This window comes from Carcharodon carcharias, chromosome 8 (assembly GCF_017639515.1).
Source record: "Carcharodon carcharias isolate sCarCar2 chromosome 8, sCarCar2.pri, whole genome shotgun sequence".
In the NCBI taxonomy this organism is placed as follows: domain Eukaryota; kingdom Metazoa; phylum Chordata; class Chondrichthyes; order Lamniformes; family Lamnidae; genus Carcharodon; species Carcharodon carcharias.
The window spans coordinates 15,013,333-15,026,572 of NC_054474.1; the positions used below are offsets into that span (position 1 = coordinate 15,013,333).

Below are 13,240 nucleotides of genomic sequence, written 5' to 3' on the forward strand. Positions count from 1 at the left end.
ACGGAGAGTTTTCTCCCTGATCCCCATTGACTCCAGTTTTACTCGGGCTCCTTGATGCCACACTTGGCCAAATGCTGCCTTGATGTCAAGGGCAGTCACTCTCACCTCACATCTTAAGTTCAGATCATTTGCCCATGTTTGTACCTGTAACAAGGTGTCCAATTAAAGGTCGTGTAAGTATCCAAAACCTTTCCTTCTGTCATGCACATGTGTTTCATTCAGGTGCTGACAAAAGGATTCAGAATTCATCGGAACATACCTTAATGGTTGGGGGCTTTAGGAGGGCTAAGCAAGTTGTGGTTTAAGTAACCATGGGAGCACAGCAAATGGCTCAGGTCAAGAGACCACACACATTTTTTTCTGTAGGAATTGGAAGATAGGATGAGAAAACAGTTTAATCCAGTTTAGATCATTCAAGATGGGATAGGCTTCCGGAGCCAAGTGACCTTTCTCTCATCCTAAAATGACCTCCTTTACATGTTCCTAATTTGCGACTCTTTATGTTGGACGCCAATGAACTGTGACCCCGCACCTCCCACACCAATCCTCACTGTTCAACCAGATCAGTGATGTGTTTGGGTGAAAGCCACAGTTGCTCCAGTGATGTGGAGAGATTGGAGAAGTTGGGGCTGTTCTCCTCAGAGCAGGGAAGGTTAAGATTAAATTTAATACAGATGTTCAAAATCATTCAGAGCTTTGATAGAACAGATAGGGAGAAACTGTTTCCAGACAGGAGGATTAGTAAACAGGGACCACAATGTTAAGATAATTGGCAAAAGAACTAGAGGGAAGAGGAAGGGGAAATGTTTTTTTACACTCAACAACTTGTTGTGATCTGGAATGTGCTGCCTGAAAGGGCGGTGGAAGTAGGTTCAGTCATAACTTTCAAAAGAGAATTCGATAAATACTTGAAAAGAGAAATTTTGCAGGGCTACAGGAGGCAAAGGGTGGTGGTGGGAGGGAGTGTTGTGGGGCTAATTGGATAGCTCTTTCAAAGAGCTGGCACAGGTACAATGGGCTGAATGGCCCCTTTCTGTGATGTAACACTCTGTAATGCTTTTACAGCGAATGGATTTGTTCAGCTCAACACAGATCTGAGTGACACCGAATATGCGGAACTGTCAGAGGTGAAAATGTTTGTGGTTAATATAACGGCATACCCAGCCCCCACTGTCAAGTGGCTGAAGGACAATATACCATTCAATGAAAGATCCAATCAAGTGACATTTACCAACAAAACCCTGGGAGAAAACAGGTAAATGTTTGTATTATTTCCATCCAGATTATACAATTCACATGGCCATAAATATAAGATAATCACTAATGAAGGCAATAGTGAATCAGATGAAGTTCAGTGCAGAGAAGGGTGAGGTGATTGGTTTTGGCAGGAAAGATATGGTGAGACAGTATAAAATAAAGGGAGAGACTCGAAAGCAAGTGCAGGAACAGAAAGACCTCAGGGTATACGTACATAGGTCATTGAAGATGGCAGGACATGTTGAGACAGCAGTTAATAAAGCATACAGTATTTTAGGCTTTATTAATAGGGACATTGAGTACAAGAGTAAGGAGGTCATGTTGAACTTGTTTAAGACACTAGTTAGGCCTCATCTGGAGTACTGCATCCGGTTCTGGGTGCCTTACTTGAGGAAGGATGTGAAGACATTGGAGAGAGTACAGAGGAGATTCACAAGAATGATTCCAGTGATAAAGCTATGAGGATAGGTTGGAGAGGTTGGGAATGTTTTCCTTGGAGAAAGGAAGGCTGAGAGGAGACTTGACAGAGGTATTCAAGATCCTGAGGGGTTTGGACAAGGTAAATAGTGAGAAACTGTTCCCACTCAAGAGAACATCAAGAACTAGTGGGCACAGGTTCAAAATAATTGGCAAAATTGGCATGTGAAGTGAGGAAAAATGTTTTCCACCCAGAGGGTGGTTGGAGTCTGGAACAAATTTCCTGAGAGGGTGGTGGAGGCATGTTCAATCGAGGTATTCAAAAGGGAATCGGATTGGTACCGGAAAAGAGAGAACGTGCAAGGCTACCGGGATAAGTGAGGGGAGTGAGGCTAGGTGGACTGCTCTTTCAGAGAGCCAGTGCAGGTTCGATGGGCTGAATGGCCTCCTTCTGTGCTGTAAAAATTCTGTGATTCTGTGAATTCAGGAGCAAATTTTATTACCCAGAGAGTGATGAGAATTCTGAACTCACTACCACAGAGAGTAATTTGAAGTAAATAGTATACTGTAAATACACCTAAGAGGAAGCTGGATAAACATATGAGGGAGAGAGGAATAGAAGCATTGAAGGGCTATGGGATAGAGTGGGGGAGTGAAAAACTCTTTTGATGAACAGCCATGGACACTTTGGGCCAAATGGCCTCCTACTGAGTTGTAAGATTCCATGAAATTCACAACGCTTCTCCCGAAGACTGTGGTTGCTGGGGGTCAGTTGGAGCTTTTAAGACTGAGTTCAATAGATTTTTACTAAGGTATTGCATTTCAAAAGTAATGCATGGGTGGGAGTGAAGTAGTAAGTTCCTACCTCACGTAATTTAATTTATACCCACCCAATTTCCATTGAAGTCAATACCAAGTGATAGTGGGCTGGGTGTAACTGGAGAGTGATGGTGAGGGAGGTGTAAATGGAGAGACAGTGGGAAGGGGGGGGGGGGCGGTGTAAATGGAGAGTGAGGGTGAGCGGGGTGTAAATGGAGAGTGAGGGGGGGGCAGGGGGTAAATGGAGACTGACAGTGGGGGGGTGTAAATGGAGAGTGAGTGTGAGAGAGGTGTAAACGGAGAGTGAGGGTGGGTGGGGTGTAAACGGAGAGTGAGGGTGGGTGGGGGGTAAATGGAGAGTGATTGTGGGTGGGGGCTAAATGGAGAGTGATAGTGGGTGGGTGTATATGGCAGGTAACTGTGGGTGAGATTTAATTGGAGAGTGGTACTGGGAGGGGTATAAATGGAGAATAAGAATGCGCAGGATGTAAATGGAGGGTGAGAGTGGGTTTCCTCTCTGGGGAGTAATGATAAAATGTCTCCCATTATACAGAGACTCGGACATGTTTCTGAGAAATTCAGTAAAGCAATTTTGGAAAACAAATATTTCTTTCAACCTGAATTACAGTTTCCGCTCCCTCTTTGGGATACATCCTCCTCACACTGGCATCACTCTCTGAACCCTCTCCTCTATCACCAGGTATCAGTGCATACTCAACCTCATCCGTGTGAAGGAGGAAGATTTCGGAAATTACAGCGTTCAGGTCTGGAATGCTGACAGCAAAAAGGAGTTTACCTTCACTTTAAGAGTAAATGGTAAGAATTTTACACTATTTCATTGTGAAAGAATTCATTGCTGAACAAAATCTCTAGCTGACGGGGTATAGTACCTTTCTATAGATAGACATAAAAGAACCCATAGCATTAATTTGAAGAAGAAAAGAGTGAGTTCGCCATTATGTCCTGGCCAATGTTTATCCCTCATTTTCCATTTAATCCCACTCCCTTACTCTTTCCCTAAAGCCTTGTAAATTCTTCCTCTTCAGGTATTTATCCCATTTATTTAAAGTAGCACCCAAACAGGGAATAGATCCTTTATCACATTGTTCCTGGTGGGATCTTGCAAGAGCCCAGGCAGCTATTAAAGTACTAAACACCTGAGCTCCAGAGCAAACATTGCTTGATTGGCAGCTCTGGCTCTCTGTGTTTATTTACAAAAGATTAAGAGGTTTCAAGTGCCTGCAGATTTGGCAACTGAAACTTTAAAAGGTCTGGACGATTGACACTTTTATTGCCCTGTATTAAGAAGGAGTTTTTTTAAGAAACTGGAAAATAATCAATGAACATTCTTGTTGAAGCTCTTTAACACATCCTAGTGTTACTATAGGGTTAATTGCTTCAATACAGTTTCTAGTGCATGAACGAGCATGGAAGTGCCATAGATTGGCATGAGGGACCATAAGGAGTTGGTGGGGTCATACCTTGTCATGGAAGCATGAGGGACCATAGGGGGTGGGTGAGGGCATGAGGTGGCATGAGTGGGTCATGGGGAGTGTGGGTGTTGAGGGGCTGTGAGGGGTCAAGGCTGGAGCACCTTTGTCTTTTTATTTCAACCAGGACCAAGTCCAAGAGTACCAAGGTAGTCCTTTTAAATGACCCATCTCAGCACCCAGCAGGCATTTTATCCCGAGGGGTGGGGAATGGTTCTCGAGCTGGGAATTTTCCCAATTCCCTCCGCCTGCCATTGTGTCCACACTAAGAAGGATATGAAGGTTTAGAGAGCATGCAAAAAAGATCTATGAGAATGGTTCCAAGGATGAGTGACTTAAGTCTCGTGAATAGATTGGCAAAGCTGGGATTGGAGAAGAGAGGATGAGAGACAATTTGATAGAGAGGTGTTCAAAGTGATGAGGGCCAAGATAGAGTAGATAAAGAGAAACTGTTCCTTTTGGTGGAAGGGCTGAGAACCAGATTTTAAGGTGAAAAGTAAAAGAGCCAAAGGTGACATGTGTAAACTTATTTTTATGCAGTGAGTGGTTAGGATCTGGAATGCACTGCCTGAGAGTGTGGTGGAGGCAGGTTCTATCATGGCTTTCAAAAGGGAATTGGATCATTATCTGAAAGGAAAGAATGTGCAGGGCTACAGGGAAAGGGCCAGGGAGTGGGACTAGCTCAAATGCTCTTGCAGAGAACCAGCAAGGACTTGACAGGCTGAATGGCCTCCTTCTATGCTGTAAATGTTCTATGATTCTATTTACAACTCTAACTCATTCATTCTTAGGATCTCCAAACTTTGGAACTTCACCCCTCCCTCAGTCTCTCCTGCAAACTGGAACACTTGCCCTCCTTCAACCTGTCCTCTTCCCCTCTCTCAGTCCTTCCATTAATTCTACAAGCAAAGGCTTTATAAAATACAAGACTTCGTCAACTAAACAAAATCTGTTGACTTAACTCATCTTCACTGCTACTCTTGTCTGCACTTTGGGCTTCAACCAGGACCTCAGTTTCTGAGTACAGAGAACATACAGTGAGGAAAATAGCACAGAGTAACACTTCGTGGGAGTCAATGGGTTTCGATAGCCATGGTTTATTATAACTATTGTCTTTTCTTGAACATATAGTGCCAGCTAGGATCCTGGACCTCAATGATTTTCTTCAACCTAGCGGTATCCAGACTGTGACCTGTGTTACAGAGGGATCGCCTCTGCCAGAAGTTACTTGGTACACATGCCATGACCTGAAAAGGTAATCAAATGCAGAAATTCCTAAGATATCTGTTCTTGGTCTACCTACCTAGAAAGACAAGGGCAAGGGATGTAATGGGAACAACCTAGTTCCCCTCTAAGTAATGCACCATCCTGACTTGGACATACATCAACAGTTGTTTCATCGTCGTTGGATCAAAATCCCAGAACTCCTGCCCTAACAGCACTGTGGCAGTCCCTTCACCACATAAACTTGAGCCAAGTGAGTAAGAGGCTCATTATCATCATCTCAGGTGGCAACTAGGGATGGGCAATAATTGTTGATCTTGCCAGCGATGTCCACATCCCAAGAATGAATTTAAAGACCTGCTGTCCTATGTGCCCTTGTCGGGCATTGCAAGGTTTTGGGTTTAGGCAGGGTTGGTAGCTGGGTACTGTTAAAGGGTTACAAATCCTAGTGGCTTGACCCTGTTCAGGCCATGCAAGTTCAATCAATCTTGTAAGGGACTCGAACTCAAGTTCTGTCAAAGGGTCATGAGGACTTGAAACGTCAACTCTTTTCTTCTCCGCCGATGCTACCAGACCTGCTGAGTTTTTCCAGGTAATTCTGTTTTTGTTTTGGATTTCCAGCATCCGCAGTTTTTTTGTTTTTATCATCTTGTGATTGAAGTGGGATTAGAAGGGAGAGAACTTTGACTTTTTCCTGGCCATGGGGCTTCCCTCCTTTATGTTTCTGGTGGAATTTGTTGATCAATAAAAATATTTCCTAGCTTTATTCATCAGATCCACCAGGGCTAAAAGGGTTAAATTCAGAGGACAGGTTACATTGACTAAGCTTGTACTCCCTGGAGTTTAGAAGATTAAGATGGAGATCTATTTGAGGCGTTTCGATGATGAATGGAGTTGATGGGGTAAAAAAAGAACTATTTTCCCTGGTGGGTGGCGGGAGGGGTTGGGTAGATCCCAGGAGAAAGAGGCATAACCTAAAACTTAAAGCTAAGCCGTTCAGGAATCATTTCTTCACACATAGGGTAATGGAAATTCAAACATACAAGATTCTGAAGGGGCTTGATAGGGTACATGCTGAGAGAGAGTTTCCGCTGGTCCGGGAACCTAAAACAGGATAAGGGGCTGAACATTTAGGATTGAGATGAGGAGAAATTACTTCATTCAAAGGGTTGTAAATCTTTGGAATTCTGTACCCCAGAGGGTTGTGGATGCTCCATCATTGAATACAATGAAGGCTCGGATAGACATTTGATCTCTCAGGGAATTGAGGGATATGGGAAAAGGCAGGGAAGTGGAGTTGAAGCCCAAGGTCAGCTATGATTGTGTTGAACGGCAGAACAGGCTCGTTGGGCCAGGTGGTCTACTCCGGCTCATATCTCTTGTGTTCTTATGACATCTGGAACTCTCTCCCCCAAAAAACTGTTGAGGCTGAGGGTCAAATGAAAATGTTAAAATTGAGATTGTTAGGGTAAGTGTATTAAGGGTGATGGAACCAAGGTGGGTGAATGGGGTTAAGATACAGATCAGCCATGATCTAATTAAATAATAGGGCAGACTCAAGGGACTGAATGGCCTCCTTCTGGGCCTGTGCACTCGTGTTGGAGGGTGTGCTGGATAATTGCAATTCCTGCTTCGATTTTCCACCCACATCTGCAAAGCTGCCCCTGGATGGCAGATGTCCAACTTCAGTCGCCACCTTCTCACGAAATCTGATGAATTATTCTAGGTGCAACAATAAGATGGGGAAGTGGACCCCGCTGAAAACCAACTCGAGCAGGATCCGGCTGGAGAAACGGATCTCCGAGCTGCCAGAAAACCGCGTCTTCCACGTTGAGAGTATCCTCATCCAGGAGGGCGCCAGCGAAACTGCTGCGGTGCGCTGCTCCTCTGCCAACGGCTTTGGAACCGTCAGCCGGGAGATCAAGCTCATTTCCCACGGTGAGGCGGGGTGAGGGGAGACAGCAAGGGCCGGGGAGGAGAGGGGCAGGGACAGTAGAGGCAGGCGGCTGGAGCAGAAAAGTGGTGGGCCAGACCCCTTCGCCAGAAAGCTGAAATACAAAGATCCGGAAGTTATATTACAGCAAAAAGATACCCCAATCTAGAGTAACTGCATTCCCTTCTGGGCATCATACTTCAAGAAGGATGTATTAGCCTTCAAGGGGTGCAGCACGGTTTTACCAGAGCTGAAAGGGTTGACATATGAGAACAGGTTGCATGGCGATTCAGTGGAACCATAGGATGTGTAGTTTTTCATCTTCCCCATGTGGAAGTGTCCAGCCTCCATTTGGCAACTGACGTCAGCAGCCCAACTGACATCAAGGGGGCGTCATTGTGTTGGGGGGGACAGGAATCACAGGCACACACCCACGTCCGAAAACTCTGTGTTGTAACGCTCCTGAGAATGGACGTCCAGGCAAGTCATTGGTTGGGACTGTGGCCTCGGACTTAACAGAGTGACAGTGTTACACTGGTCCAGTGTCAAATTCCACCACACGTTTGGTGCGTGTTGTAATCCCAGCACAATGAAGCTGAGTACAAATAATGCTATGCTGCACTATGGACCTTCATTATTCGAACTAACGCTGGAATCCCTCATCCGATCAATCTTTCCATTTTAAGGCCTCAACTATTGTTTTCTTTTGTTTGTGATTGTTGTGGGGTCGATCAGTGCCTGGGCACATCCATTCCAGATCAGACACACTAGTGTTTTGATACAGAACTGCAATGGGTGAGGTTCCTTACCAGGAAAGCAAACTCAGAGAATTACCTGAACAGTTTGGCCTTTCAGTGGCTCAGTGGTTAGTGTAGTAGGGTGTTCAGGCAGAGCGAGGACTAATGTGGGACTGGAGAATAGTACCGCTCACAGTATGATGTGGAGAGTCATGTGATGGTAGACTCTGTGAAAGATTTTCCCCCCATCGGGGGGATCGGGGGTGTGCCGCCATTTTAAGGGCGCTGTGCGCTCCCTGTGCGGGTCCGGGGTGGGGGGGTTGGGGGGTTGGGGGGGGGTTCCCTCGGTCGGGAGTGTGCTCTTTTGCACATGCTTGTGAAAGAGTGCACAGATCTCCCTGAGGCTAAGTGCTGCCTCAGGGAGATCAGTTTGGACTTCAAATTTTTAATAAAAGCCATCCTAACATTTTCCTTCCATGTCCCCTCATGTGACAATGTCACATGAGTTGGGACATGACCATAACTTTTATTAAAACTCAATGTGCAGATTTTAAATCGCTCATGAAACCTCATCCCGCCCGTGGATGAGGTTTCATGCTTTGTCTGAAGCCCGCCTGAGCCTCCGACCTGTCCACCAACCTTAAGGTTGGACGGGCAGGTCCACTGATTATCAAAATTGTTTTTTTAATGGCCTCAATAGGCCGTTGACAAGTCGGCGGGCACACAGCTGACTCGCCTGCGCACCTGCCAACCTGAAAATGGAAATGATGCCCCACCCCCCGCTCGCCGAACGGAAGACCCTGCCCTCTGTGTTATAGAGACTGCGAGGATCGAGCATGGAGACAGCATGTGTGTAGGACTGTACCTTGAAGGTGTATATTGTGTTGAATGGCAGAGCAGGCTTATCGGGCCATGTGGTCTACTCCGGCTCATATCTCTTGTGTTCTTATGACATCTGGAATTCTCTCCCCCAAAAAACTGTTAAGGCTGAGGGTCAATTGAAAACTTCAAAATTGAGATGATAGATTTTTGTTAGGGTAAGGATATTAAGGGTGATGGAACCAAGGTGGGTGGATGGGGTCAAGGTACAGATCAGCCATGATCTAATTGAATAATAGAACAGACTCAAGGGACTGAATGGCCTCCTTCTGGTCCTGTGCACTTGTGTTCAATCATCTGCTACCCGGTGTTGGAGGGTTTGCTGAATGATTGCGATTCCTGCTTCGATATTCCCCCTTCCTCTGCAGAGCTGCCCCCAGATAGCTATGGGTTACTAATAAAAGTTTATGATCAACCAGACAAACCTCCAGACCTCTTAGTGCGACACCAAACAATCGTACAATAGTTAGCACTCTTGCCCTTAAACCAGGCAGTTTGGGGTTCACATCCTGCTCTAGAAACCTGACTACCTATTATTTCCTTGCCCTCTTAGATGGATGTAAAAGATCCCATGGCCACGATTTGAGGAAGAGTAAAGGAGTTCTCCCTAGTGATCTGGGGCCAATGTTTATCCCATACCAACATCATACAGGTTCTTAGTATCACTTTGCTAATTGTGGGTTGTTGCCTTGCGCAAATCGGATGCTGCATTTCCAACATTACAACAATGACTACACTTTAAAAGTACTTCATTGGCTGTAATATGTTTCAGGACACCCAGAGTTTGTGAATGGCGCTAGAGGAATGCAATCTGTTTCTGTCTATTACAAACCCCAATCTTCCTCTCAGTGCCACATTGTGCGGAACCACTGTTGGTTATTGACAATATTTAACAACATTTCTTCAAGAGTGAAACCGTTCACCTTTTCTGATTTTTCTCCTACTTCAGGTACCCGCTCTCAGTTGGTCACCGTGGCCACTATCCTGGTTTTGTTGGTCATCATAATCATCTCATTAGTGGTTCTGGTTGTAGTTTGGCGGAAGGTGAGATATTAATGTCAGGATGTAACGATTGTGAGCAATCTTACTGAGGCCTGATGATAGCAGAGTTTCGGCACACTGAACAAAGCCTCCTTCTGTTGCCCCGCCCTTCAGTTCCTCTTTCCACCTTCCCTCGCTCTTTCTCTAATCCCAGCTCTGCCTTTCTGTCTTTTTTTTTGTCTTTCTCTCTGTCTCTGTATATCTTTCTCTCCAGTTTATTAATCAACTGTGCTCAATGCTGCCACCGTCTATCTTACATGGTCCACAAGAGGTTTGATTGGTCTAATAGCCTTTTCCCTGATGCATATTGTAGCATAATGTGGTACTATCACTCACTGGACCAGCACAGCACCCCACCCAGCGCGCCTCCACACCTTCTCAGCCCACGTCCACATCCGCCCCTACTATTATCGTTCACTGTGCCAGCACATCACCTCTGACTGGTGTTATCCCTCACTGCTCCATGACAGCGCCTCCTGTGCATACAAACATACAAATTAGGAGCAGGAGTAGGCCATTCGGCCCCTCAAACCTGCTCCACCATTTGATAAGATCATGACTGATCTGATTGTGGCCTCTACTTTCCTCTCCACCACCTATATCCTTATCAGTCAAGAATCTATGTAACTCAACCTTAAAAATATTCAATAACCCTGCCACCACTGCTCTTTGGGGAAGAGAATTCCACAGGCTAATGACCCTCTGAGAGAAAAAATTTCTCCTCATCTCTGCCTTAAATGGGAGATTCCTTAACTTTAAACTGTGTCCCCTAATTCTGGTCTCTTCCACATCCTTTCTTAACTAAGGAGACCAAAACTGTGCATAGTACCCAGATGTGGTCTCCCTGTACATCTGTACTTTTATATTCCATTCCCCTTGCAATAAGCAACAACAGCCTATTTGCATTCCTAATCACGTGCTGTACCTGGATACTAACTTTTTGTGATTCATGTACCAGGACACCCAGATCCCTCTGTACCTCAGAGTTCTGCAATCTCTCTCCATTTAGATAATATGCTGCTTTTCTATTCTTCCTGCCACTTTCCCTCGTAATACTCCATATACCAATTTTTTCCCATTCCCGTAACCTATCGATATCCCTTTGCCGACTCCTTATGTCCTCTTCACAACTCACTCTCCTATCTATCTTTGTGTCATCAACAAATTTAGCAACCATGCATTCAGCCCTTTCATCCAAGTCATTGATATAGATTGAAAATAGTTGAGGCCCTGGCATTGATCCCTGCGGTACTCCACTGGTTACAGCTTACTAAATCGAAAATGAACCATTTATCTCTGCTGGTCTGATCGTTCTGTGCACCAGCACAGCGCCTGCCACTGGTATTACCTCTCACTGCACCAGGACAGCATCTCCCCCTCCACCACTGTGAGCATTTTCAGTAACTACATCTGCAGATTTCTTACCAGTGAAGTTATTACCTCAATGGTAATATTTACAAGAGCTAGAACCCATTTTAAAGCCAGTGTTTAGATGATATCTCACTGCAAGTGTAATACTAAATGACAGGAGGTATTTTAATTGTTTAGCCTGACATCAACACCAGTGATAGTCAGCTGATCACCACAAAATGCTGTAGAAAAATTAGTTATTGCAGAAGCAGGAGGTTTCAATTTTGGCTAAGAGCTACTTTAGTTCTTGTTAACAGAAAACACATTTTCTCCCCCTCCCACTTAAAGGCATTGACTCTCACTGGGCTCCAGTTCCCACAGACTACTTACTCACTCTAGCTACACATTCCATAAGCACTGACTCTCACTGGGGTATGAGTTCCACAGACACTGACTCTCACTGGGGTATGAGTTCCACATACACTGTCTCACTCTAGGGTACAGGTTCCACACACACTGACTCACTCTAGCTACACATTCCACAGGCACTGACTCTCGCTGGGGTATGGGTTCCAAACACACTGACTCTCACTGGAGTACAGATTCCACACACACTGACTCTCACTGGGATACGGGTTTCACACAACTGACTCTCACTGGGGTGCAGGTTCCACAAACACTGATTCTCACTGGAGCCTGATCTTATTGAATGGCAGAGCAGGCTCAAGGGACTGAATGACCTACTCCTGCTCCTAATTTGTATGTTTGTATGAATATGAAGTGATGGAGGTTATCATGCAGACCTCTGGTTAGACCCCATCTAGAATATTGCACGGACACTGTACATTAGGAAAGATATATCATCCTTCAAGGGGAAGCAGCGCAGGTGCACAATTATGATTCTTGAGATAAAAAGAGTTAAATTATGATGATGGGTTGTGCAGACCAGGCTTGAGTATAGAAGATTACGGTGTGATCTAATTTAGGTGCTTAAGATGATTAAAGGATCTGAGAAAACATTTCCTTTGGTGGGGAGAGTCAGAACAAGGGGTCAAAAAAGATTTAAATTAGGCCAGTCAGGGTGATGTCGGGAAGCACTTTGGTAATGCAAATTTAGAAGTCCTCCCCACCCAAAAAAGCTGTTGACACTGGGGGTGGGTTGACATTTTCCAAACAGAGATTGATATATTTTTGTTTAGTAAGGGTATAAAGGGCTATGGTGCAAAAGCACATAAATGGAATTGGGTTAGAGATCAGCCATGCTGTAACAGAATGTTGGAGCAGGCTCGAGGGGCTGAGTGGCCTCTTCCTGTCTTCATCAGACTATTTTGCCCCTTTAACCACAGTATATTTGTCTGTTTTGTGCAGAAGCCTCGCTATGAAATCCGTTGGAAAGTCATCGAGTCCATCAGCTCGGATGGACACGAATACATTTACGTTGACCCAATGCAGCTTCCGTACGACTCGAGCTGGGAGTTCCCCAGGAACCAGCTATCTCTGGGTATGCAAACAATGTGATTCATCCAGAAAAGAAATTGTGATTTTCATTTATATAGCGCCTTTAAGACAGTAACATGTCCCACGGCGTAAGGAGCAAAATTGAACTTTGAGCATAGGTGTTAGGCAGGCTTGGTTGAAAGAGGAGTTTAAAGGAGGAAAGAGAGATGAAGAGGTGTTGATAGAGTGGATACAGAGAATCTTCCCTCTTGTGGCTATGAGCTCAACTAAAAGCCTTCAATATAAGATGGTCACCAAGAAATCCAATGGTGAATCCAGGAAAACGGTGGCATAGTGGTAATGTCACTGGGCTAGAAATCCATGGCAGCTGGTGGAATTTGAATTCAGTTAATAAATAATCATAGTCATTCTGTAATTGAAAATGAGCCTCGGTAATGGTGACCATGAATCTACCATTGATTGTCGTAAAAGCCCGTCTGGTTCACTATTGCCCCTTTAGGGAGAGGAATCTGCCGTCCTTACCTAGTCTGTGACTCCAGACCCACAGTAAAGTGGCTGATTCTTAACTGCCCCCCCGAGATGGTCCAGCAGACCTCTCGGTTGTAGCAATTAGGGATGGGCAATAAATGTTGGTT

At 45.0% G+C, this 13,240-nt stretch overlaps 1 protein-coding gene across 1 annotated transcript in view; it reads left to right on the forward strand.

Moving 5' to 3' along the window:
* Nucleotides 1-13,240, forward strand: part of LOC121281261 (platelet-derived growth factor receptor beta-like) — a 79,388-nt gene that overhangs the window by 36,550 nt on the left and 29,598 nt on the right. The window contains exons 7-12 of the mRNA XM_041194101.1: nucleotides 1,066-1,255; nucleotides 3,194-3,309; nucleotides 5,115-5,238; nucleotides 6,934-7,145; nucleotides 9,706-9,800; nucleotides 12,516-12,648. Of these exons, the coding sequence (XP_041050035.1) occupies nucleotides 1,066-1,255; nucleotides 3,194-3,309; nucleotides 5,115-5,238; nucleotides 6,934-7,145; nucleotides 9,706-9,800; nucleotides 12,516-12,648 (870 nt within the window). The remainder of the gene's footprint in view (nucleotides 1-1,065; nucleotides 1,256-3,193; nucleotides 3,310-5,114; nucleotides 5,239-6,933; nucleotides 7,146-9,705; nucleotides 9,801-12,515; nucleotides 12,649-13,240) is intronic.